The 27,723-nt window shown below is 39.5% G+C and overlaps 3 protein-coding genes across 5 annotated transcripts; 2 read left to right on the top strand and 1 right to left on the bottom strand.

Annotated features, from left to right (window-relative positions):
• The first annotated feature begins 16 nt into the window (after positions 1-16).
• Positions 17-9,832, top strand: cul4a (cullin 4A). 3 transcript variants are annotated; one of them, XM_008275510.1, is made up of 21 exons: positions 17-146; positions 354-646; positions 1,911-2,026; positions 2,569-2,672; positions 3,644-3,713; positions 3,798-3,871; positions 3,945-4,107; positions 4,190-4,279; positions 4,377-4,459; positions 5,367-5,434; positions 5,801-5,919; positions 6,026-6,218; positions 6,616-6,720; positions 6,852-6,962; positions 7,301-7,386; positions 7,530-7,637; positions 7,963-8,076; positions 8,176-8,281; positions 8,374-8,546; positions 8,676-8,828; positions 8,922-9,832. In XM_008275510.1, exons 2-21 carry the CDS (start codon positions 505-507, stop codon positions 9,015-9,017), a joined length of 2,274 nt encoding a protein of 757 aa, XP_008273732.1. In that variant the 5' UTR covers positions 17-146; positions 354-504; the 3' UTR covers positions 9,018-9,832. The 3 variants fall into 3 exon arrangements, with proteins under 3 accessions (XP_008273732.1, XP_008273731.1, XP_008273733.1); XM_008275511.1 differs by having other exon boundaries at positions 47-63; XM_008275509.1 differs by having other exon boundaries at positions 17-646.
• Positions 9,833-11,092: 1,260 nt separating this feature from the next.
• Positions 11,093-18,957, top strand: lamp1a (lysosomal associated membrane protein 1a). The gene is made up of 9 exons (XM_008275507.1): positions 11,093-11,471; positions 15,516-15,622; positions 15,743-15,959; positions 16,573-16,734; positions 16,829-17,034; positions 17,130-17,255; positions 17,361-17,427; positions 17,515-17,682; positions 17,891-18,957. The coding sequence occupies exons 1-9, from the start codon at positions 11,417-11,419 to the stop codon at positions 18,028-18,030; spliced, it is 1,248 nt and encodes a 415-aa protein (XP_008273729.1). The 5' UTR covers positions 11,093-11,416; the 3' UTR covers positions 18,031-18,957.
• On the bottom strand, positions 18,563-26,674 carry grtp1a (growth hormone regulated TBC protein 1a). The gene is made up of 8 exons (XM_008275508.1): positions 26,074-26,674; positions 24,044-24,195; positions 23,799-23,957; positions 22,692-22,816; positions 21,964-22,060; positions 21,398-21,570; positions 20,050-20,235; positions 18,563-19,897 (listed from the first exon to the last, which is right to left on the bottom strand). Exons 1-8 carry the CDS (start codon positions 26,142-26,144, stop codon positions 19,805-19,807), a joined length of 1,056 nt encoding a protein of 351 aa, XP_008273730.1. The 5' UTR covers positions 26,145-26,674; the 3' UTR covers positions 18,563-19,804.
• Between the last annotated feature and the right edge of the window lie 1,049 nt (positions 26,675-27,723).

Here is a 27,723-nt window from a genome sequence, read left to right as displayed (position 1 = left end):
CTGAGAAAAGCCATTTTGTTGTGCTAGCTAGCTTCATGGCAAAGAAAGCCACCAATAATATGGGTCTGTTATATCAACGCTAACTATGTCGCGCTTGTGCTTTGGTTTACTGTCGCAAAATACAATAATTGAACTCGTTAAAATCTGTAAGTAGTCAACACTGACATGGACTAGCCTTCAAAGCTAAAGCTAAAGTATTGTGGAGCAGACGAAAACTGGTAGCTAAAGTGTGCTGCAGTTTCAGATAACATACTGTTAGCTAGCTATCTGTTTACTTAGCTGGCCGTAGTTATGTTTTCTGATTAATTCACCTTACGTTAGTCACTGTTTGCCTGTAAATGTGTTTTAAATAGGCTGCGAGTGGCCGTGCTGTCAACCAAAGACAACTGGTTCAACAAAGCGGCTGTGCTGCTGACAGTGAATAAACAAGCGACTCAACAATCCAGCAGTAACTTAGCAAAACACTTGAACCATACAGCGTTAAGCCAAAGCGCTAATCTGATAATGGCAGAGGACACCCGACAGGACAAGAGGGCCAGCTTCTCTGCTATAACGGAGCACAGCACCAACGGGATGGCCAGGACCTCCACTGTGGCCTCAGGCAAAAGTGGCGCCTCAAAGAAATTAGTGATCAAAAATTTCAAAGGTACTGTCACTGAGCCTTTTCTCCTGCGTTACCTAATAGCAGCAGCAGCAGCAGCATCAGTTATGTTCAATTATTTAACACTGCAAATGATTTCACTTTTAGATCATACTGTAAAAAGTTATCTATCTCGGAAGTGTTTATGTTTTTGACTCGAAAATGTACAGCTGATGATATGACTCCTCTGATCAGTTTGTTGCATAAGGCTCCACATATCAGTTTTCATTTGGGCATGTTTGTAATGCACATGCTTGAATCTTGCAGTGATGTAATTCATTTATTTTTGCTTTTTCCGCGGATTTTATGGGAGTTGATGATTTTTAGAGCCTCTAGCACATTCTGGTTGTCCTATCAGAATTACTTTTTTCTTCTTTTCAGAAAATTCATCATCTGCAAGAACTGGCTTTTCTGTCAGCCCATCAGTTCACACCACAAATTCAAAAAATGTATACTTCATTTCTTAAATTCAAGACAGGGTTTTCTGCAATTAAACAAGTCTATGTTTATTTAGAAATTTAATTGCTAATACAAGTAATTGCAGCCAGCAATAGAATCCATATTCCAAACAGTTCAATTTATTGTGATACATGGCACAACTAGTTTGATCATTTATGCCTCAGATTTAAATCTTGTAATAATAACTGAACATATTTCATTGGTAAAATGACCTAAAAACATTTTAAGTGTGGTTTGATGATGAAAGTTCAAACTAACCTTTCTTTGGGGGTATATTTGGGCAAACATCTTCAAAAATTACATGTCAAATTATGTAAGTTATGGAAACCAGAAATGTAATAGCTCAGTAAAAAAGATCGATCTAATGTTCTATCACCAGATATAATGCATTGTGTACGTTCCACCATGTTAAATGTTTATTTACCAAATAACTTGTGGGTCCAAAGTGTGTGGTGTAGGAGGTACTGCCTCCTTAGTTCATTGTCGGTTATCTCAATAATGATTAGCGAATTGTGATGTTTTATCATTTACATTTATAACCAAGAGAGATACAATATTGCATCAGAAGTTGGTTTGGAATTATTCAGAAGAGTTAATAAGAAAATATAAATAGAAACATTTTTTTACTCCTAACATTTGACAGAGGGTGTTGGAAAAAATGTAGCAGAACAAAAAATCATCAGAATTAATGGTTTCCAAATGTACACCGTATTGTATTTATGTTAAATGTGCCCATGTATGATTTATCCAAATGCCAATAAGGTAATATGTAGGTCCTGTAATTTAATTTTCTTGCTTTTTTTTGTAACAGACCGGCCAAAACTAGCAGAGAACTACACTGAGGACACGTGGCTGAAGCTGCGAGATGCAGTTGGTGCCATCCAGAACAGCACCTCTATCAAGTACAATCTGGAGGAGCTCTATCAGGTTTGCTGTCTGTCTTTTTAAATACAAAGCTGAAGTTTGATTAGTTTTTTTTTTCTTCAAGGCCCTAATTAGTGTGTAAAAGTACTAGATTGTAAAAACATGTCAGTACAAAATAATCCAACATGACTAACACAAAAGCTTTATAGTTTGTCATTTTAAGCACATGATCTCATAGAGAATCAAACAGATCCAAGGTTACCATCAGCTGTGGGGTTACAACAAACTTGCAGAGACTTGTCACATGCCTTGATTGAGTTAATCTATCACAGCATGAACAGAATGTCTACTTACATGTTTGTTAAATAGATGTGCATTGAAGTGCATGTTGATCTGAAAAGTCTCCCCCACATTTCTTCATGAAAAAGTGAATTTTTGTATAATATAAATGGAAACCAGCAGTCAAATATATGTTAAATATGCTAAAGTAAATTTAGTTTGTACAAAATTATCAACAACAAGCTCTTACTCTATGGAAATTTGTGTCTCCTGTGTTGTTGTTTCCTCTCCATGCCTCTGATGAACTTTCTTTCTTACTTTTAAAGGCGGTGGAGAACCTGTGCTCATATAAAGTCTCTCCCACGCTGTACAAGCAGCTGCGACAAGTCTGTGAAGATCACGTACAGGCCCAGATCCACCAGTTTAGAGAATATCCTTTTTTGTACAGAACACTGTCGGGCAAGTTATGTGGTAAACTCTGTGAAACATTTACTGTGTTTGTACAAGGCAGGGTGCATAATTACAAGTTTAAGCATAGTGCAGTGTGGACAAGAACCTAATTGCGTTTTTTCCACTTCTCATCCAGCTGTTGAGTGCAATACTGCAGGTATATTTGTTTCAGTTTTAAGGAGCCCAGTAGGGAAACACATTAATTATTTTTATTTTTATTTTTTAAATATAAGAGCTAAACACTAAAATTAACTAAGCTCTGTGTATAAAGTGAAACTCTTTGGTCACACACCAGTTCCTTAATATTAAGCAGCTCCAAGCGACCAACACTTGGTAATCAGTGGTTTTGTGTTTTAACTTTGTCAAGGTCTGTTAGCCAGCCTGCGCACACCGCAGACTGCAGATGTGGGTCATAAATCTGCAAGTGTGACCACAAAGTCAGTTTTGCTTAGAGAATATTGTTAGCTTTCCTCTTAATGAAATCTATTCTGGCAGATGTCAGTTGTTGTTTCAGTGTTTTCTCACGAGTTTGGCCGCTACTTTACATTTTCAACTCCTACACAACCGACCTTTAATTTGTGGCACATGACAAAAAGATATGTGACATATGTTGGGATAAATCATTTGCTTTATCTCAGTTTTGATTACCAAAATGTTCAAATTTCATTGGATTTGTTAATCATATTTATGTATATCATTTGCTCTGTAGCTGCCTGTAGGTTTTAGTCATGCTTGCATCACTTCATGGACTGAAGTTGTAGAATTAGATATAGTTAAAACTTGTTCAGGAGAGGTCAAAATAGAAGCAAATAGTTTCAGCTCTTTAAACCAAAAAATAGACCAGGGTGTTTATTCATGCTTCCTAAACACAGTGGTACTGTGTGGTCATTTTACTTTAGATGTAATGACTTGACTGAAAGTAAAAGATTTCCTCCTTAACATGAAACTTACAGAGTCTTTGGACAACCTTTCCTTCCTGAAACGAATTAATCGCTGCTGGCAGGACCACTGTAGACAAACTGTAAGTGTGATGTGACAGATATCAAAACAGTTCCAGATTATGTGTTTTTTTAAAAGTGTAAATCTAATCTTTCTCTCTTTACAGATAATGATCCGAAGTATTTTTCTCTTCCTGGATCGTACCTACGTGCTTCAGAACTCCCTACTCCCCTCTATCTGGTAAAATTCCAATTCATTCAAGTTATTCTGTTTAAGATATTATTTGGAAGCTGATGTATTGTATGCACTGCAGGGATACTGGGCTGGAACTGTTTCGTACCCACATTGTGAGTGACAGTGCTGTTCAGAAGCGAACAGTAGAAGGCATTTTGGAGCAGATAGAGCTGGAGCGTAATGGAGAGACCGTCGACCGCAGTCTGCTGCGGAGTCTACTGGGCATGTTGTCAGACCTGCAGGTACCTGATTGCGTGTTCACCACATCCACACATACACTGTGTGTCAATGTTTCCCACTCCTGACTGTCTATCTCATGTTAAGGTTTACAAAGACTCCTTTGAGGAGAGATTTTTGACTGAGACCAATCGCCTGTATGCAGCAGAGGGACAGCGGCTGATGCAGGAGAGAGACGTGAGTGAGACTATCAACAGATCTGTGTGTCATGTGATCACAGGTATTCATCATTAACCTGTTATACACATGTGTATGTGTGTTTGTGTGTGCCCAGGTACCTGAGTACCTGCACCATGTGTCTCGTCGGTTGGAGGAGGAGAATGATCGAATCGTCAGCTACCTCGACCAGAGCACTCAGTAATGTTTCTTGCAGTTTTTATTTCTGTCATTACAACACATTACTGAGACATCCATTCATTAGTTATATGTGCTGATCTTTAACAGGGTTGACAGGGGCTGAAGCTTTACCCAGCTGACATTGTATTAAGCCCCCTATTCATCCGTATTTACAAAATATATACTTCATGTGCATATTAATGTTTGTAAAAGAAAACAGAAGTGAACATAGATAACTGTTAATCACAATTTCTTTCCAACCATAAAGGCAGGATGCATCTGTTTTATTAGTGCCTCCATTAATTTGATAAGGCATCTAAAAAACACATACACATGGATGTTCTGTAAAGCACATTGTCTAACATTTTATATGTCTGAAAGGTGCTATACAAATGAAGTCTGATTGGTGACTGATTGATTGAATAATATATAAACTTCCAAATGGTCTGTACTTTTTGACCAGTAGACCAGAGGTGCATCCTGGTGTCAACTTCCTGCTTAGATTTCCAGTACAAAGGATTATTTGAAATACATGTCTACTGTACTATGTTAACTGTATTTGAAATATTTTTAAGTTCACCTTTTTCTTGTTCCCTTGCTTTTGTCAATTTTTCACTTCCCGACATAACTGAAACTTGGGATCCATCTTGCAGTTGATTTATACAATTTAAAGATGTTTATCTGAAAGTGCGTAAATCCACACAATACAAGGGCTAACATGCAAGGCAGACTTAATTACCATTTATTTTGTGGTAGTTTTTCATTATCTTTTAACAAGTAATTGAGGAACAGTCAGACTTTCATTGGAAAATTTGCTTTGCAAAAATGTCAGGAGGAGAGATTAAAGGCATTTTCTTAATGCATCTATTCCAGCTTTCAGATACACTTTGACAGTTTTTCCCCTCATTTTGTCCTGATTGTTTCACAGGAAACCACTCATTAGCTGTGTTGAGAAGCAACTTTTAGGAGAACATATGACTGCAATACTACAAAAAGGTGAGTCTTTGTGAAAAATCTTACATGTGCCTGTGTGTAGATATTTAACTTCTGTTTCTGAGCAGTATTGATTTCAATAGACGGTAATTTCCGGAGCTCTGATGTGTGGTGTTCTTAGTTTAGACCTTCTTCTACATAAATCTTATGTTATTTTGTTTGTTTGTTTTTTTTAATTGTTGTGCTAAAAATTTACAACAGCACAGTCCATCATGAAGGCAAAAAAATTAAAATCTTCTACCCTTTCTGTAGAGCAGCATCTTTTCATTTTTTCAATTTGTGGATTTGATTTAGTCATTAAAAAAATGTCGCATGTGAAAGTGTACGAGCATATCATACATGAATTAATGTCTAATATTTTGGTGGCAGGTCTGAGCACTCTGCTGGATGAGAATCGAGTGACTGAACTGTCCCTCCTCTACCAGCTCTTCAGCAAGGTGAAGGGAGGACTTTCCACCCTGCTGCAGTTTTGGAGGGATTACATCAAGGTATACACATCAACCAGCATATACAAAGACTTAAGACACAAGCATAATCTGTTCTCAACCCTTTTATTTTAGAGAAATGCACACACACGCTTTCTCTTCGTTTCAGTCTTTCGGTGGAGAGATTGTATGCACTCCAGAGAAAGACAAAGACATGGTACAAGAACTGCTGGACTTCAAGGATAAGATGGACAACGTGGCACAGACTTGCTTTGCACGAAATGAGAGTTTCATCAACGCCATGAAGGAGGCCTTTGAAACCTTTATCAACAAAAGGCCCAACAAACCCGCTGAACTTATCGGTATGTCACACTAATAAATGGGCGGCTGTAACTGTGGTGGTAGAGCGGTTGTCCTCCAATCGCAAGGTTGGCGGTTCGATCCTCCTCCCCTCCACAGTTAAAGTGTCCTTGGGCAAGACACTGAACCCGAAGTTGCTCCCAATGGCAGGCAGCACCTTGCATGGCAGCTCTGTCACCATTGGTGTATGAATGTGTGTGTGAATGGGTGAATGAGAAACACATAAAGCGCTTTGGATAAAAGCGCTATATAAGTGCAGACCATAATGACACTTTATTTTTTTATGGTTTAACTAATGTTATATGTCACAGCTTTGTGAAAGTAAAAGCTCAGTCTTTATACTATTTGTGGTTTTTATAAGTTCCGCCATAAAACAGATTTCTTGGTTTTCCCATCCAGCTAAATATGTGGATTCTAAGTTAAGAGCTGGGAACAAGGAGGCTACAGAGGAGGAGCTGGAGAGAATCCTGGACAAGATAATGATAATCTTCCGCTTCATACATGGTCAGTGACATTTCTGTGTGTGTGTGTGATGAATACATATGTCAAAACTCTCAATCAATAGGTGTCACTAATGACTGTGAAGTTTGGTTGCAGTCTGTTGAGACCTCTTGATCTCTGTTTTTCTACTTCAGGAAAAGATGTGTTTGAAGCTTTTTATAAGAAGGACTTGGCCAAGCGTCTGCTGGTTGGCAAGAGTGCTTCTGTTGATGCTGAAAAGTCCATGCTCTCCAAGCTCAAGCATGGTAAATCTCTAGTCTGATCGCTTATATCTTGACTAAGCAAGTTGTCATTAATTAAAATGCTTGTTTCGCACACATATTTGCTTTATGTTTTCAAGAATTTAAAAAAGTGGTCCTACCTGCACAATATGTTCTTGAAGATTTAATCAAAAATTTGGGTAGTGTTTTAAATACAAGTTAAATCCATTTTTCTTTGATGCACAATATGCCTTTGTATCTGCCCGGTATTAAAGTAGCTGAAGCATGAAATTTGATTACATCTGACATAGTCTGTCATGGCTGCGTATGTCTTGGTGTGAGAACAAGTCAGTTGTGATATATGTTGTTTCAACTTCCTTCAGAATGCGGAGCAGCGTTTACCAGTAAACTTGAGGGGATGTTCAAGGACATGGAGCTGTCCAAAGACATCATGATCCAGTTTAAACAGGTATCTTAAGTCTCTGGGTATATAAACAATCTTTCAACATAGAAATAGTGATGCCATGTGTAAGGTATGTGTATGTATTCCACTGCACTGTCATTAAATGTATTTTTCATGAGCAAGTGTACAATTGTTCTGTTTTTACTCAGTATATGCAGAACCAGAGTGAGCCAAGCAACATAGAACTTACTGTCAACATCCTCACAATGGGCTACTGGCCTTCATACACACCCATGGAGGTCCACTTGCCCCCAGAGGTAAGCTTTTTTTTGTATTTTTTGGGTGCTGCTCTTTGTGCACACTTTGATTTGCCACACAAATACACTTGACCTGCATGTGAGTGTCTTAGAAGTACATCATGCTCCTGGAAGCTATGTAATGCTAAATTTGCAGTTTAAGTAGCACTCAAGCATTAGAGTATGTCCTTCAACATTTATTTATATGTATATTTTCCTGGTGTACAGGTGAAGTTATTGAGGTGAACACTGTCAGAACGAGACCTTGGTTCACTATATTTGCCTTATTGTGATGATAGTCATCAACTGACCCTTAATAAACTGTGATCTTTTTATGTCTTGGAAGATGGTAAAACTCCAGGAGGTCTTCAAGCTCTTCTACCTGGGTAAGCACAGTGGGAGGAAGCTGCAGTGGCAGCCTACCCTGGGCCATGCTGTACTTAAGGCAGAATTTAAAGAGGTAAGAGCTTGTTACAGCTTAATGGTGCGTAGAGAAGATGTACATACTGACTTGAGAGAACATCTGAACTGCACTTACAGTGATTACTTTATCCTGTAGGGTAAGAAGGAGTTGCAAGTCTCCCTCTTTCAGACGCTGGTGCTGCTTATGTTTAATGAGGGAGAGGAATTCAGCATGGAGGAGATTCGCACTGCCACCGGCATAGGTTACACATCTTTTAAATATGTTGCATCATCATTCTGTTATGGTTGAGGTATTTTCCTGTCTCACACTGTGATTCTCTCTTGTCCTGCACAGAAGAAGGAGAGCTCAGGCGAACACTGCAGTCGCTGGCCTGTGGAAAAGCTCGTGTCCTCAACAAGAACCCTCGAGGGAAAGATGTGGAGGATGGAGACCGTTTCAATTTCAACAATGATTTCAAACACAAGCTGTTTCGCATCAAGATCAACCAGATCCAGATGAAGGAAACGGTAAAAATACTCTCATATTTCCATGTTTCCTTACACATCTTCCTCCTCAGCCAAAGTTGCTTTACAGTTTCTTTTTTTTCCACTCAAAATGTTAGTTCTTGCTCATTTTCAAACAAATTTTCCTTACAGGTAGAGGAGCAGGTAAGCACCACAGAGCGTGTGTTTCAAGACAGGCAGTATCAGATCGATGCAGCTGTGGTGCGCATCATGAAGATGCGGAAGACCCTCAGTCACAACTTACTGGTGTCAGAGCTCTACAACCAGTTGAAGTTCCCTGTCAAGGTATCTAAGTTTTCTTGTTATTGTTTTATTTTTATTCCACTACATTTACACACTCAAAACTCATCAGTATTTGACTCACTTTCCTCTCCACAGCCGGGTGATCTGAAGAAGCGGATTGAGTCACTCATAGACAGAGACTACATGGAACGTGACAAGGAGACTCCTAACCAGTACCACTATGTTGCCTGAGGGGGTACCGCTGTCACCGCCGTGCTATAATCACAGCAAGCGTACAGCTGGCCTCCCAAAACAAGATTACAGCCACCCGATTCTCCTCTGGTGCCCATCTTTCCCTCCATCCACAATCCTGGGCGCAACGTCCAGAAGACACAGAGCTCCAGAGCGACGAGAGAGACTTGGCTGTGCTGTTCCCATTCTGCGATATCTTTAGTGGGACTCTTGAGATTGGGCTGGAGATGTGGCCCGGGTTGTTGATGGTTGGTTTATGTGACTTACAAATCTGCTAATGCAAAACACAACTGAAAATAACAAGCACTTTCCTCTGTTTATGTTTTTTTCCTCCTTGGGATTGGTTTTTTTTCCTCCATTATGTCATTCTAAAATCACTTATTTTCTACTATAGTTGGTTTGTCTTGAGTTTTAAGATTTTTTTGTGCTTTTTTTTTCTTTCTTTCTTTTCAAAGCGTTCTTCTTATGAATGGCTGCATAAATCTCTTGAGTGTAAACCTGATTGGTCGGTTTCTTGATTTGGCAGAGAAACAGCTGTTAAGGACAAGAACAGAGAGAGAGAGAGAAGAGGCTTGAGAAAGGAGGAAGTGGGCCGAAGGGGCTGGGTTCATTGTTTGCAACACAGACGCTAAATGACATGTAGGCAAGTCACTCGGGTATTACTTTTGGTATCTTGTATGTTTTGACCAAAATGTCCAAATGTCCAATGTCATGTGCTGACGTTTTTGTAGATCAGACTGTATTCTATGTAAGAGTGCGAAAAGTGAATCTGAATAAATGGATATTTAATGATTCAATTGATGATTTGTAGATAAGCAGCTAGTGGTAGTCATTTTTTATTGCTCGAACATCCTCCTCCTGTCATTTTGTCCACAGTGTGAAGGATTTGTCTCTCAGCCTGAGCTTGCTACATAGTTTTTCATACTGACAAATCCTGCGGTCTAACCTGATTTTATCAAATAAATTGTCAGGCACAACAAGTTAATAATTTTAACTGGGGGGCGGTTTGGGTAAGTAACGAGGACGTCTGCCTGATATGCAGCTGTGTGGTGTCCAGTTAAGTGTGTTACGCATCACAACCCTTGTTTTTAGTGCCTGTTCTCTTTCTATACATTTGATTTTGAAGTTTGATTTAAGCTATTTTTGATAAATGGTAAACAAGCCATTGAGCATTTTCAAATCTCAAATTACTGAAATTTGGAAGTGAAAATGAAAGGGTATGTGTTACTGCTTTCACTATAACGGCAGGGAAAGTACAGCTTGTGTATGATCAAATAACAGATCTAACACAGTATTCTCCTTTTTAGACTTCCACTGGTGGAAAAGCATGGTCAAACTATGCAGTGAGAATGTAGCAGGGTCCTGATAAGACTTGGACAGCAGCATTAAAGCAGCCTCTGGATTCCTAGTAGGGTTTTGCACTCCCTTGTGAATTGATGAAGGTGTCAGCTGACTACCCACAAACACATGCACTTTGCAGCCAGCACAGCACAATGTGTGTGTGTGTGAGTGTGTGTGTGGGCTCTCACATGCTACCTCCCCCATATTGCAAACTAAATGCTACAGATCACACACTTTGCATTCCATATCACTGATCTTTTACGTGCCATGTATTTTAAGGGCCATTTCAGGAATGTAGCAAGAAAAAAAAAAGAAAGAAAAAGGTACAGGGAATTGAAGCCAGCATACACCAGCACTTGTGTTCTTTGTCCCAGTTCATTACAGGTCAATTAATCAGCCTTGTCTATGACACGCGTGTGAGAAGTCATTTTCGTTGTATTATAATTCCTGGAAGCGCACTATTTTTCTCATTGGGTGTCTCTTTACACCCTGCTAGTATCACCAACCCTTCATCATTAAGTTGTCTGTTGCAAGTCATATTTACTTACAAACATCTTTTTTCCCCCCACGAAGACAGATTGTGCAACAGTGCATATTTGTGCCATTAAAAACAAACAAACATTACTATTATTATTATTATTATTATTAAAGAGGAGAGCTGAAACCCCTCGCGAGCTCAGTTCACAGAAGAAAGAGGAGGAGGGGCGGGCTCACGTGACTGGCTAGCTAAATGCTACCAGTTCACATGACGAGAGATGGTTTATTCAGACACTGTGGCTGTGACCGACTTCTAATCGCGTTTACTGCTCCTTTCTGTCGGCAAGGACGGATACTAATTTAACGCTGTCATCTGTCTTCAGCCAGCGGAGAGACAACAACAGGAAGAGCAACAGCAAGCGACGCTACGGTTCGAGCTACCGGTCAGTGAAGTCAAGTGCAGTTTGAAGACCCACCTGCGCCCGCAGCGGCGACACAGCACCACCGCTCCGGGCTTTATTCTGCCTTCCACAGGAGGGAACGACGTTTGAAATACCTGCGGCTGTGATTTGACTTCAAGGATGAAAGTCTGCCGAGCTTTGGCGGCGCTCAGCATCGCCTGGTTCGCGGGTTTAGGTGAGTGTTTTTGCGCTTTAAAACTGCCCGTCGCCGCCGCCGCCGCCGCCGTTATCTTTGGACCGAACGACGTCACGAAACCTGCCGTTGGTCGGTTGTGATGCTAGTTGTGATCGATTAGCCGCTTCCTCATTTAGCTGAAACAAACGATCAAATAATCATACAGTCGATCGACAGCCACTACCAAAAGACCTCAGTGGACCCCCCCCCCCCCCAAAGCCTCAGATTTACCCCTCTTTAAATTTAGTTTTAATTTTTAAAAATTGATTAATTAAAATGTGGTCTCAAATTTTAAGTTGGCACCACCAGCCATGGTGACTTCTTCATTCTGTGATCTAACCTTAACACATGAATTATTTTAGTGTCAGTTCATTGATCTCCTAAACCTCAAACAAGTCCACATTCGTTGTAGATGTACTTCAATGCAACCACGAATTATTTCATTCATTGTTAAGACATCTGTATTTTGTCTTTTTATCCCCCTGAAACCCAGGTGAACTATTATTGTGTCTTGGTTGATCCCGTGCCAAAACCCCAAAATGTTTAGTCTGTCATCACCAGAAAAACTAGCTTAAGCTAGGACATATTCGAACTGAGCAATTGGTACCAGCGATCTTTTACAGGATTAGTTTTGCTTCAAAAATAATGTAAATATGTGGTTATCAAAACTGTTTCCAGTTTATTTTTTGGCAGCCAACTGACTGACAAATCAATTTATTTGTGGCGTAGCATATTATGTCTTCTTTTATCTGATCAGCAGCCAAGACCCCAAAATGTTGAATCTACCATCACAGAAAACTCCTTGAACTAGTAAATACTCAATTTGAGCAGATGGTACCAGTGATTCTTTTTTTTAAAAAATGAGGTAAAAGTTTAGTTAATCCAATCCAACTTTATCTGTAAAGCACTTTAAAAACAACTACAGTTGACCAAAGTACTGTACACAATACATAATAGTACATAATGTACATAAAAGTACACTTAAAAAGGAGCAAGTTACGTATCAGAACTATTTCTAATCCATTTATTGCTACTCATAAATCAATCTATTTCAGGTTCAGAGTGCTTTCTGGGTTAATAATGTTCAATATGGATCACAAGCAGACTGAGAACATATGTTTGCATTGGGGCCTTTAAGGACATTAATGTAGCAGAGGTGATTGAATAAAGCTGTAGAGTAATAATAAAAGTAATAATAAAGTCAGAAATAAAGCTGTAAAGTTCCATATCTTTTGGTGTGAACAAACACACAACAAAAAAAGGTTATTTGAAGATGTAGCCTCGCACATGTTTGGACGTTATATGAACAGATTTGAGGCTACATCAAACAATTATTTTTGTTGTCAATTAATATACCTTTTTTTTTTTTTTTTTTTAAACTTTAGTACTCAGTTAAGCCACTTTTCCATAAAATGGCCATAAATGCCTGACAACATTTACCACAGCCCAAGCTATCATATTAAAATGTCGAGGTTTGTCTGACCAACAGACGAGCAGCTGTTCCAGCTCTAAATCAATGAATTTATTAACCCAGAAGCTGTTTATGTAGTTGCATTATGTAGAGTAGGCGAGGGGTTTGTCCATTTTGAATTAACTAGTATGATGTAGAAGTGATTATTATCATAAAAAGGAACCTTAAAAGTGCATCAGTGCTGTTTCACATGGAACTCCCTTTAAAAATTGACACCAGTGTTACTCGAAAATTCTTTGGACTTTAATCTTGTTTTATTCTACTCTATTCTGATGTAATGCCCCAGGTTTTGTTAATGTTGTGGACTAGCAGATTGGTCCCATTGTTGTGTCATTTGAAAGCTTACCATGAGTGCCATGATGGCTTTGTGTTGCACACAGCCCTGCAGGGGCCTACTGACAGTTAGTTTATGACCAGTTTAATCACCCTGAACGCACACAGGGACCTGGCTGCTGACAGAGTAAAACAGGTCAATACAACTGTAGCACGAGTAATTACAGTGCATTTTGAACCACTTAATGCTCATTCTAAAATACAGAATTATTTACTGCAGGTTTTAGGTTAGTAAAGCAACAAAGCTTCTCTTTTTTTGTGTCTTCAACCATAAAAGAGAAGTAACTCAGGATTATCCTGACGTGGATGACTCACAATCGACACAGACATATTCTTTTTTTAAGAAAGTGCTATCCTGCAACATTTTTTGTGACCTCAGAGCTCTGACCTGCTGGCACCAGCAGTTCCTCGCAACACAAGAGACGGTGTGGGATACTTTTCTGTTTGATATTCTCTCCACACCGACTGTGACATGCTGCTATCTGCAATCTAGTACTTTGTACACAGAAGCGCTTTCACCTCATGACCAGATTTCAGTATTGTGTAAACCATCTGCTGTGTGTTTACAGGGTGAACAGAGGGGGGATGTTGGGTTGAATTTTCAGCAAGACCACAGGGGAAGGAGTGTGTGAATGAGTGACAAGACTGAAGTTTGGTGCTGTTTCCGGTGCTGTTTCCATTACGACCAATAAGCTGTATATATTGGGTAAAGAGTGGGGAGTGAAGTGAGATGAATATGAAAAAGGGAACACCGCAGTCAGTCGTCTGTGTAATAAGTGATTTATTAAATCACCAGTAACATGGTGGGGAACTAATTAAACCCACAGGCCTACGCTAAATACATCTGTTTTCTCAGCATTGTAAGCAGGCAACCAGCCACTATGTAGAGCATCTTTTCTATTTCAGACATCCTCTTCGCAGCATGTTTTTGATAGTGGTGAGTGACTTTTTAAAAACCTGCAAGCTGTGGACAGAATGCTTAGATTAACACTTTAGAATTTTGTTGTTTCAGCAGAGTGAAATCATTTATGACTAGACAGAATTCCAAAAATAAAACCCAATTTAAATGTATAGACTTCACTAAAGAGCCACGTTTGAGCTAAACTATGTCAGCTTCTTTGTTGACATTCTGGGAAGTGTGAAGAAAGTGTTGAAACTCCTGTATTGCGTTACAGGGTGTGAAAGGTTTACTGGGGATATGAGTTGTCGGGTTGATAAGTACATGAGTCCTGAATAGCTGCCGTAGCTTCTAAACAGTGTGTTTGAGAATTAAAGCTACTGTCACCTACACATAGACATGCGACAGTGAGTGGGCAGTTTACAGAGGATAAAGGTATTAATAGCCTACAATGCAAGTGTGGAAGTTGCCAAGTTGGCTGAGTATGGCAAATATTGCTCCTGACTCCTTCACTCAGGACATGTTCAGTTACACCTGCTGCAAGTCTAGACTGGAGCAACAGCTCTGTTAAGCGCTTTAAATCTACAAAAAAAAACCGACTCAGTTGGGGTTTGTGGTGTGGCTCCCTGCCTTTAAGCTCTCTGTAGACCTCTGGTGGTGACTTGCATGATCTGCTTTATTGTGTATGTAGGACATGGCGTCATGTAACAGGGGCTGTGTTGTAACCGTAATTTCTAACCTTTATCTAATCAAGCACGTCAGGTACAACCAGTAAACCAAGATAATGAATATTTACTGAACACAGGTGTGCATTTTTATGTTAGCACAGCGAGTTGCACACGTCATCACCATGTACCCACAAGCAAACTTACTCATCATCAGGTCACATTGTGCATTATTAATCCTTGCTGAGCAGCATATCAGTACTTACTGCTATTAATTGTTGGATGGCTTTAGTATTGTAAATTATGCCAAACAGTTTAACATTTGTGTCTAGAATATGGGAGAAAAAGCTGAAAATGTCTTATTTTACCTCCAGCAGTTCTTGTTTCAGTTGAATCATTTGTATTTTTAATTGTTCTGATTATTCCTATTGGTTTTATTATTTTACTCAAATGATTTTATTGTACTTTTGTCTACATTTCTTTTTTGTTTGCCTAAATCTTTCATTTTTTAACTTGGCTATATTGTAAATGACGTCGTACTCCAAATATAATTGAAATGAATGAAAATTAAAGGTTTTTCCAGGATAGTTTCCATAAAGTAAGTTTGTGTTTGTTGGAATGTTTCTCCACATTGTTTAAGCATTGTGCCTCCATGTCCATCACGTCCTTGTCTGCAGGTTGCGTTCAGGCTGTTACTCTGGAGGTGAGGGAGGGGAACTCCACCTGCATTAAGGCTGAGCTGTCTGCATCCTTCTCCATCACATACAACACCTCCAGCAGCACAGTACGTACATTAACAATATTCTGGTGTCCATTTCTGATCATTAACATTGATATATTTCATTTCAGTGTCATTGTCCCTCCAGTGTTGTATCTCTTTGTGAATCGCTCGTGTTTTCCTCAGAGAACAGTGCAGGTCCTTCTGCCCAACTCCACCACGGTCGATGCAGGGAGCAGCTCGTGTGGCGCAGGCGGCTTCCCCTGGCTGGTGGGGGTGTTCGGATCCGGCCACACACTGGGGCTGAGCTTTTCCACCAATGGAAGTCGGTATGATGTCGCTAACCTGACACTGCAGTACAACCTGAGCGACACATCAGTCTTCCCTGGGGCCAACAGCTCCGGTGAGAACAAATACAACAACACACTTCCCTGATTCAGATGTGGTTGAATGTATGTGGTGCTTGTACAATAACATTCACATCATGTAGAAATACATCAAGTTTAATAGAGAAAATGGAATATATTTCATCATAATAATAAAATTTGATATCGACAGTGTATGGTCAGGTTGCTGCAAGTATAGCAAAATAGATTATTCATGTTATATTACAGTACAGAAGGAGGTGAAAATAAACGTTTAGCCTTTTTTTGGTATTGTGAGATATTGTTTTCGGTTTAAAGACATTAAAGAGCTTACAGAAAAACTGAAGATTCCCTTTTGAAACAAGTGTTCAAAATACATGTTCTAAAAAAAACTAAATAGGCTGGTTGAATTTTAAGAAACAGCTCCATGCAGATATTTCTAGTCACGACCAACAATCAAAATTTGATCCTAGGACAACGTGTGCATTTGTTATGTTTACAGATAAGGATGTATGTTGAATCTCAGAATACCATTTTTTTCCCCCAGAAATGTATTTAATTAGACACGAACACAAACAGGCTTGTTTTCCACAGGGACCACTGTAAGTTGCAGTTTTACAACCATTTGCTGTTTGCTTGATTGTATCCTAGATGTGGTCACAGTGGTGTCTGCTTCAGTTGGGATCTCGGCAGCAATCAACACCACCTACCGGTGTCTGAGTCCAGTCACTATTGGAGTCGGTGGAGCATCTGTCACTTTCTCTGATATGAGACTTGAGGCATACATGCCAGGAAATGACCTGAGTCCAACAGGTAAAACAACGACTGTTTTTGTTCCTGAGTGAGCAGGTTTCAGCAGATTTTTGACCTGCTTCTTTAAAGTTTCTTAATCATTTCCTTCTTACAGAAAGCATATGTGTGGCAGATGAAACCAGCACAGCCGCTCCACCTACTACTGCCAGTACAACAACAACAGCAGCTCCAGCACCAACCCCTCCAGGAACTCCTGAACGGGGCACCTACTCTTTAAAAAACACCAATGGCACCATTTGTCTCCTGGCCCAAATGGGACTGCAGCTTAACGTCTCGTACTTGTCTCAGTCTCAGAATAAGGTGATATGCAGGAACTACTCACAGACAACACATTTTAAATCAGTTGTTAGTTTAAACTAAATTTGAAACAAACCCGATATGTTGTGTTTTGCCAGACTGTCCAAGAATTATTGAATCTGACTCCTAATCTGACAAGTTCATCGGGATCATGTGGAGCCAGCAGCACTACCTTGGTTTTGACACAAGAACGAATCACTACACTTAACTTCACCTTCACTTTGGTAAATTATGCTCATTCTTTGTGAATTTAGCCACGTAGTGTAATTGGTTTGTGTGTGTGTGTGCGTGCATACAAACATAAATCCAACTCTTCCTCACATCCACAGAACTCCACATCCAACAGGTACCACCTGAGTGGGATAACTCTGCTCGCTAATTGGTCTGATATGACTGGTATGTCATCTGTCAACAAGCAATGTGCTTTTATTTCTCAGATCTGATTCTGAAATTGAAGAAATTCTGATCTTTTTCTCTCCCCAGCTCCCCTCTCAGTCAACAACACCAATCTCAACTACCTGCAGAGTACGTTGGGCCACTCTTATATGTGCAACGCAGAGCAAACCCTGGTTGTGGAACCAACCTTCTCGCTCAACACATTCAGATTGCATGTCCAGCCGTTTGGCATCTCAACAGACCAGTTTGCTACAGGTATGACCAGTTTTTTCTACTCTTTTATGTTTTATTGCAAGTTTTCATATACTTTAAGTAATCTGAGGCTGAAAGCTGTTATCGTGGTGACTGGAGAAGTGTACAGATTTAAAGGAATCGTTTGACATTTTTAAAGATATACTTGCTGCAAATAAATTCTGTTTACATAACTTAATCGTCTCCTCTGTCTGTCTCTTTTTATGTCCAGCGGAGGAGTGTCAGATGGACCAAGACCAGATGCTGATCCCCATCATAGTTGGAGCAGCTCTTGCTGGTTTGGTGCTCATTGTCCTCATTGCTTACCTAATAGGCAGGAAGAGGAGCCATGCTGGATACCAGACCATCTGAATGGACCCTTCCCTTAACTTAAACCTGGCTGAATAGTGGAGAGATGAACCCCAGCGTGTGAATGAGCAAAAAATAGACTGTTCGGACATGAGCATGAGTGAATGGAAACAGTTGTTCCTCTGTGGTGAGTGCATGTGTTTGCAAAATCCTATGTGACCACTGGATGTTTTATTTTCCCTGTCATGCTCTGTGGACGATAATGAGAGGCAGAATACCTGCTAACTTTAGATATTAGTGAAAGCCTGAGAGGACTGAGACTTCACACATCAAAGATGGAGTTTTGAATTTGCTGTTGCAAGTTCACTGTTAAAAGTTTGCCTCTACTCTTATTTCATTATGTTCTAGGAATTGGATTTGCTTGAACTGCTTTTTGTTGTTTTAGCTGCGTAATTATTTATGAAGAATCATACAGGAGGTAGAAAGTGACAAATGAACTGTAAGAAAAAGTCCCATTTGTTTGACAATTGGCAATATTTTAAGTTGGAATAGGATTACTGTGCCTACACATGCTTACTAGTACTTTTTTTTTTTTAAACTTCATGAGCATTCGATGATCCCACCATCTCTAGAAAAAGGGAAAGCTCTGAATGTGCGTCTTTTCCAATCATGTTCCTGCAGATGGATTGAAGCCTGTCCCATCAGTGCACTGCAGTTTAATTGAACCAAACAAAGTTTTTTAATTGTGAGTACAAAAATGGGATGCTTGTTTAAACAGTGTGCAGTAATGAGGCCATACAGTGTGCAAATTTACATTGGACGACTTAATAGGTACATGGGTTGATCTTCTATTTTTGCTTTTCAGCACCCTCTCCCAACAGAAATGTTACATAAATTATAGTTATTTGATCTTTTATTTTTATAGAAAATGGTTTAATCTCATTTTCTATTATGCATCTTACTTCAAGTTAATAAAAATCATTAAGTCCAGCTTTGGCTTCTTTTTTAGTATTTTATACAGCAGTTACATTGATGATTCATTTCTATGTTAAATAAACGTGGCTGTTCAGTCAGAGTTGTTCAACCAAGTGTACATTACACAAAATACTCAGAACTGGGATTGATGCCAAGGATATTTTTGTCCATTACCACCACACCTGATATTGGTACTATGATAGTGACAGTGTAAAGAGCCACAGACCCACACAGAACAAACTGGACACACACCATTGTTAGGAAAATGAGCAGCCCTTTCAGTCGTGCTTGTATTGCTTCATCATAGTGCATTTGAATTATTTGCAAACAGGTGCAATAACCTCAACATAACTCATAACTAAAGGTGTCAGACACTTAAAAATTAAAATTCACATTGGATTACCACAGCATGTTGTACCAGCATTAAATATTGTCAGTCAACTAACCATTTACCCAGAAGAACTACTAGTCTTTATAATGTTCATGACTGAGACCACATTTTGAAGTACAGCAGACCAGCTGTGCCTACAGTATGCAACATATAATGTTTCTGACCTGGCAAAGCCATTTCTTTTTAGTGTCTCTGACTTTCTGGACTAAAGTGCATAGTTCTGCATTTTAACAGAAGAAAATAGAACAATTTAAGACATCTACATGTTAGTTTCAAATGGAATCATTGGCTCATATAACACATTGCTAAGAATATCCTCGTATGATCATATATTTACACCTGGGCTTTATGATTGTCTCATGACATGCAAGACAAAAAGTAGTAGTCACTGTGACTCAGATTATAAAGGTGCTGGGTGCTCATCCCACTGGAATGTGTTTTCAGCTAGAGCAACAGGTAGCCGACTTGAGGTCAGGATTCTTCTGCAATGATTCGAGCTTGACATGTTGCCCGCAGCTTAGTCAAGGTTGCCATGGAGAGGCTTCCTGGTTCAGTGAAGATTTTCTAGGAACGACAAGAAACACCAGGATTATAGGATTAAAGACAGCAATTTACAAAGGATGATTTTCTTATACTGACTGATCTTTGCTCCAGCAAAATGACTTTTAATAAGCAGTGATGAGGATACCTTCCCCCCCTTTTTTTTTTTCTTTCACCTGCATAAAAGTGTGGCACTCATCAACAAATGGTCCATGGGTGATCTGTTTGAAGCTTTGGCAGACGTCTGGCAGGGACTGGGCCTGTTGAATTAAAGCCTGGTTGTGATGGATCAGTGTCAAAGCTACACGGAACAGGATTTTCGAACCCTCGTAGAACAGGCAATCCCAAATTCGCAGAACTGTCTGCAGAAAAACGGCAACAAAGAAATAAATCCACAACATACCATCAAACACATATGCAGTGATACTGTGCATCACTGCATCACATATGCAGTGATGCACAGTGTGATGTTTAACCTCCATCTAAACTGGAGGCAACAGCAACTCAGCTGCAGTGCACAAAGCTGTGAGGGAAGGCAAACTACTGTATTTCTAATTCAACCTTTTTTTTTTTTTTTTTTGCATTGTAAATTTCAGCAAAACAGTAGGGAGAAAGGAGTATGGAATTGTATTACCAGTAATTTTTTTGACTACATCAGCCCTGGTGGGAAACCAGTGAGGAGTAGCAACTCTGACTACATGGCCACAGTGTTTGTGTGTGCAGATTAAAACTCCAGAGAACAGCATGAACATCTGCAACTGTTAGGAACTCCTAGAGAGGGTCTTTGTGTATTTGGTGAACAAACATAGCAGCACACACCCTCCCAAGGCCAAAAGAGGGAGATTGCAACAAGGACTATTCTGTGTGGTGGGTTAGTGTAGGAGTTTTAAAGAAAAGAAAGAACAAAACAAAATGGTGTTAATTTTATCTGAATTCACTAAAAGCAGTACTGGGATAAAGCACACATACCTAGTAAATGGTGTTTGTGTAGTCCATTGAATGGTGTGTTCTTAGATTTTTTGAGTGATAAAACCACATTTTAGCAACAAAACAAAGTTTTGTGATGACAGTTGTTTATTGTCACACAGTGTTGTCAAAATTTCTAAAAGTTTTAAATTTCAAAAATCCTTTACGATGCTAGAAAGAATAAATAAATTGGAGTGAAATCTTGACACAAGGATTTAACTGATTTTATAAGCCTTGGCAATAATCGGGTCCAATACACAGCATTTTCCCCCAATTATCTGTATTGTTATTTTGTTTAAACTGATTCCTGCTCCATCTAATTGGACACTTAAGGATAAAGGGTGAAAAGCTCTGTTTAAATTGAACGTATTGTAAAACAAACAAAAAAGGCATACAGCGCTTTATATGGGAGTTGGTGTTATTCTAAATTTTGAGATCAACATTGTCATTTTTACTGCAAATGCATATCATGGAGGACCCCTACTTGTCACCAGTGAGGCTACAGTATGGACTTCCCACCTGGCTGCACAATAAAACACTGAACACAAATGAACTCACCTCTACTGGCAAAACGTCTATATAGAGACAGATGAACCACCGGGAGACCACTAGGGTCCACATGACGTTCTGATCCACCATGACCTGCCAGACTTGGGGGGTTTTAACTTTCACCAGCTCCCCTAACACCTCCTGGTCTGTCTTCAACCCGAGCATGGCTGGACTGTAGTAGTCTGTAACCACATAAACACACATCCTGATTCATACACGGTTCTTATTTAACTGCAAACAGATATAAATAAATCAATTTCTTTATCAGGACAGTTGGACAAACAATGTAAATATAAAACTGTTAGCTTGACAGAAAAAGGTGATGTGAAGACTCAAACAAAACTCCTCAATATGACTTCAGTCATAACTGCTGCTGCCAGGTTTTTATTTATTTATATTAACATTCCTTCGATTGAGTGAGTGCAAGATAAGAATGGAAACATATTGTAGGTGTTCAGCCACAGAAAGATAAATAACATGTGATCCTAACGGGACTACTCTTATCCTCTACACATAGCTGTCTCAAAATCATAACAATGGCAAGTGATTGTACACACACACACACACACACAAACCTGGTAAAATTCTACCAAGTAGTGCATCCATCAGCCAGAAGGATTTCTCTTCATCTTTTGTTATGATGAGTAGAAACCCAGCTATGAAGTTCATCCCCTGAGAACAAAGAGACACACATTCAGGTTACACTTTTTTTGTTTTTATCAGCTCTTTAATAAAACATCCAAGGCGGAGGACAGAAAGTGTACACTGAGAACAACTGAAGGAAACCAAAACACATCCAAACCCAAACAGGCTACCTGACTTTGATTAGAGATTAATGGATTCTATTAATACTTGGGAAGAGAAACAACCATCAGTGTAGCCCTGTTTGAATTGCAAATGAAGCCGCAGATGGTCTGGTGAATGAAATTTGCCTCACAAAAGCTATACTGAGTTGTTAGAGACACAAACAGCCTTTCTCTGAACACGTAAGCAAGTAGTGGGTGAGGATTAATAATACTGTAAAATCAGCATATAAACACTCCTTGTGTATTCCTTTCTATGGACAATTAGGTAAGTTTTACCCAACCAAGTTTTTGCATATGCTTCCATTAGCTTGCAGTCTGCACCTACAAATACTATTTATTTTGTCATGTAATCCTCTACAATAATGGACCACACTCTTTGCTTGGCATTTCAATCACACAACACAACCCAAAATAATAAAGCAATGCAAAATAATAATCAGCAATTAAACGTAATTACTGCATTCATTTTCCACAAATACACTGAAGGTTTCAGTTACCTGACAGTAGCCCACAGCTGGATTGTGGTGGCCATAAGCCAGCAGCACATTGTACAAAGCTTTCTGCAGACATGGGTTGGATGTCTTACGGAACTGGACATTGTCTGGAAATGTTCTGTTCAAGTCTGAAAGAAAACAGCCACACAGACACTAATCATTCATTGCGCTTTGTATACATATAGTACATGGGTAAGTACAATTGAAGCAGCAGGAAAAAAAAAAAAAAAGAGTATTTTTACAGTGATGGGTAAGGCCATCCATCCATCCATTATCTATACACCACTTAATCCTCACTAGGGTCGCGGGGAGGCTGGAGTCTATCCCAGCCGACTTAGGGTGAAGGCAGGGGACACCCTGGACAGGTTGCCAGTCTATCACAGGGATACACTTAGAGACAGACAACCAAGCACACTCACATTCACACCTACAGACAATTTAGAATCACCAATTAACCTCAACATGTTTTTGGACTGTGTGGGAGGAAGCTGGAGAACCTGGAGAGAACCCACGCTGCACGGGGGGAAACATGCAAACTCGCAGTGGGTAAGTCTCATGTTAAATTATATCTCAACATGACTTTGGATATTTGTCTTTTGAGACTATAGAGTTTGAGAGGATGCAAGGAGAATGGGATAAACTTCTAAAATCCAGATGTGCAAACCTTGTAGAGACGTATTTAGAAGGACCCAAAGTATTACTTGTGTTACTGGGTGTCTCTACATAGTTATCAGTTTATTTACTCATTTAGGGCACTTTCTCATTATTATTATTTTTAATTTTATTTCTGTCTTTATTGTTTTACATGAAAAACAGCATGTGACGACAATGACAGAGCAAAACGAAACTGAACAGAGTCAATGCCAATATTTTAACCAGATATATTTTGAATTGATGAAAAAACAGTGACATAAATATGATTTTTCTATCCATTAGTGTTTATGATTTCTGGTCATCCAGGTTTGCATGGAGGTTCAAGTCCAGCTTTTGACAGAATGCATAAAGCAATGCACCATATCTCTTTGCCTATGGTTAGTTTTGGTGTGTCCGCAGCTTTAAGGTCATCTGACTGAGCATATGGGTGAACCAGGAACTGTTTGATAGCCTGACCTGTGTTGATGGTCTCCACAAGTTTAGGGTCGTGTCGGGCTCCTAGCAGGGACTGGTAGTGTCCTGGGTTCTTCTCTAGCTGGTCTTGAGCACCGCTGGCTGCCATCCAAATCAGAGCCCGATGCTCATTGGGAATCCCTTTGCGTACGTAGCGCTTCACTAAAGGAGACGGGGAATGTTTACGTCAGTTTTGGTGCATGCACACACTCTGTGAGGATACTGCTGTGTTCAGTTTTCATACTCACATTTTACATTCTTCTGCACCTTGCTTTTACCCTTCAGTAGTTTGGACCACTTGATGGCTCGTCGAGTGAGCACAACTAGATACTCAGACATGAGCTCTTCATATGACTCATAATCAAAGTCCGCCGAGCGCTCAAAGCCATATGGATCCACACTGGGCAAAAAAAAGCACAACGTTACAAACTACGCTCAAGAAACATGTCAAAGGATTGTTTTCAATCAGTGTATCAACACATCAAAGCACTGAAAACCTCAAAATGAACAACTAAATCGAACAAAATCATCTGTCATCGAGTGTTGTGTTCATGTGCGTTTACCTCCTGTCATAATGTGTTTAAGGCAAGACAAGCCAATGGGAGCAGATAAAGCCATTACAGCACAGAAGAAAGACTAATAGTTCTATGTATGTAATATTTTATATATAGAATGTGTATCCACACTGCCGGCATCGCCCATGTAGTCCTAGATGAAAAAGTTGTGAGTGCAGTGGCTCAATCTAAAGCCTTAGGTAACACGATAATCCTCCTGCAGCTTAACCCTGTCACAAGAGCAAAGTCATCCCTGAAGACAAAATACACTTGCAGCGTAGTAATCTACTACATCTGTTTTGAACTCATTCAGGCACAAACGACTTTACGGCATGAAACCACTTTACTGTAGTGCACACTACACACACATACCACACTCACGTTGCAAACACTGGGTGAAAATCAGCATTATGTAAAGGCTGTGTTTCTTAAGAGTGTCCTTGTTGCCAAAACAAAAGGAAGGGCATACATTTAACGTATCAGTGTGGCGTTTATTAATGTGGCACCTCATTTCAGGTGATGGCTTGTGTTATCACTGTGTGATGGAGCTATACAACAGCTCTCCTTCCCTTTTAAAAAACACTAGGCCTCTATTAGGGTTATGTATAGATTTCACACATCTACAAAAGAGCCAGAATGCTTTAGTCTGCATGTAGACAGATGGATAAACTTTCAAAAACTTTTAAACTATTTCAAGTGTAGTTTCACTGAAAAAAACAAAAGAAAACCCTACCTTCATGAAAGTTACAATATATCAATTTTAGATTAAACTGATGAAACAGGTGTTGATTCAGCTTTGTAAGTTTATAGTTTGTAGTGTCCTGCATTTTATTCAGTTATACCAGGGGAATTTCCAGCATTTATTCTTCACTAGGTGGACGAAAATAAGAAGCACCTGGAAAAATGAAAGAAATCACAAATTTCAACCTGCAAATGGCCACAATGTTATATCAACACCTCTCAAAAACAGCTTGAATGAAATTTTAATAGTACAGTGTTCCTGAAGGCATGACTTATTACAAGACTACATTATTTGTAGACACATGTATTCCATGAAGTGGTATGTGTAAAATCAACTGATTGTTTTCTATATGGATTGTTTAACTTACAAGTAGCCTAATCAATACTTCTGTCTGTGAGTTATTTATAAGTTATTTTTTTTTGCCTGCTTTTTTTTTTTTTTAAACTTTTCTCTTATTTAAATGTTCTATAGTTATGCATGTGTGTCTTGAAACAAGGAAGAACAGAGTAAGTAGGAGTTCTTGATTTGTATTTATTTGCATTGAAAATCAGGCAGTTATTTTTGAAAAAGTTAAGTCAGTTAAGTTTGAAATTATGTTTAGTTTCTTAAGAACAAAATTGCATCAGAATGCTATTGCAAAAGAGGACACATTACTCTGTCAGACCTATAAAATACTGTTCAGAGTATAATCACCTATAAAACCTACAGCAGTTATCGCGATTTGTTAAAATTCGACAAGACGAGACTTTTGTCCGGTAACGTTAGCTAGTTGTAAGCTAACTGCTCCAGTAACGCAAATCAACACTTAGTTTGCCACCGTTACTGCATCTATTTTCAACACAATAACACGTAAAATAAATAAGTGCTTCTTGGTTTTCTTCGAGTTTTAAGTACTCTGCTTCCAGTGAGCTTCCAGCATCCATAATGTGGATTTCGAAATGTTTTACACGGCCAAGTTAACCGTTACGTTTGCCAGCGTTACCTGTCCACTCTGTCTTTAGCTGTGCCGTAGGCGGAGCGGGTCCGGTCGGTCGCCTTGTTCTTCTTCTCCATTGCCTTTTCTGCTCAGTGATATCCTGAAAAAATCTGTGTTAGAGTCCCACCATGTGTCCGCCGTGCTGTTTTTTTTTTCTCTAGGAGGGTTTACAACTGGTACGAAAACCAAAGTTGAGGTAAGTTAGCCGTAGCGCTCACTTTCTTCTCCATGTTTGCGTGCGGAGGAACGGGACGGGACGCTGCTCTTTCCTGGGATTAACGCGCTATTCTCGAAAGGGGAAAGCCGTGAAAAGCATTCTCACTCTCCTTTTCCAAACTAAAACAATGGTTTCGGCTCGATTATTTTAATACTTTATGGATCCGCCGATGGTCAAACCGTGTGGAGAGAGCGGAGTTTGTCTTGAGTTTTATCGCCATCCACATGCACCTGCTGCCGGTTTCCTCGAAGTACCACCAGCCAGCCCGTTGCTCCGAAAACAAAATCCAAACGTAACACCCAGATTAATGCCACCCAGTGTGTCCCAGAGGGTTGGTCAATCAGCTACTTCCAGTCTTCTTGCTCTGTGGAAGACGCTCTCTCCGGGACACACAGCTTCAATCAAAGACCTAATGCTGCCTTCGCGTGATTCCCGTAACATCCCACTTCAGTTCTCATGGAATGACTAAATGTGACTTTACGGTGCGTTCACGAAACTTTAGACAGAAAAAGTTTGACTGCAGTGATGTGCATTAGCCTAAGATTTCAAAAAAAACCTCAGGTTTGGCTTTGCTTAACTCATTAAACATCCCCCATCTTGGAACTAGTACCTGCTTTTAAAGAAAACACTTATTTTTGTAAAGTGTCAGTTTGTAAACTCTAGTATTCTTGCTCCACTACCAATAATACACCTTTTTCTAATCTGAATCAGCATATACTGTAAATAATATAGTTTTGCACAGACCAACTTAAGAAAAAAAAAAACTTTTATTTGCCATGTAAAACATTACATTAACACTAGCTGTTAGCAAGCATACAGCTTTTTAAAAAATATACTGACAAGTCCCTCATCAGAAAAATCCCTTGTTTGCAAATTTGCATTGCACGGTGTTGGTATGTCCGGTAACACTTAAATGCAGCAGCAATAGCAACAGCCGCGCCCTCCTCAGCAGAGCCACGTAGCACAGGTAATTAGAGCTACCTTTGAAATTCAATGGAGGTTTGCGGATACAGCACGGGGTAACTCTAAGTAAACAAATAAGGATTATGTGTTGTGTAAATAAACGGATGGACTATGAAAAAAAGGGAGGGGGAGAAAAAAAGCCTTTTCTGTCCCTTCCTCAGGACAGATTTGGTTTTTTTGTTCAGCTTATAATGTTTTTGTTGTTGTTGTTGTTGTTTTAAAATCAGTATTGACATTGCTCAAAATACATGCACAAGTAAGTGTGTAAAACCTGCCTGTTACTGGAAGTATCAAAATGGCACAAATCATAATACACTAGATTCAAATTTGATGATGTACTGGGGATGAGGGAGTCTGCAGCACAGAGACAGTGTGTTCAAGTGTGGCCATCAAATACACTGTTGCAGGCAGGACTGTGGCAAAAGAGACTGAACTTTTGCACTGAAATTGTTACAGAAGATTGGTCTTGTGTGATG

This window comes from Stegastes partitus, unplaced genomic scaffold, assembly GCF_000690725.1.
Source record: "Stegastes partitus isolate 25-593 unplaced genomic scaffold, Stegastes_partitus-1.0.2 Scaffold54, whole genome shotgun sequence".
NCBI lineage: Eukaryota > Metazoa > Chordata > Actinopteri > Pomacentridae > Stegastes > Stegastes partitus.
Note: the sequence above shows the minus strand (reverse complement) of the source record. Positions and strands in the feature narration are given on the sequence as shown.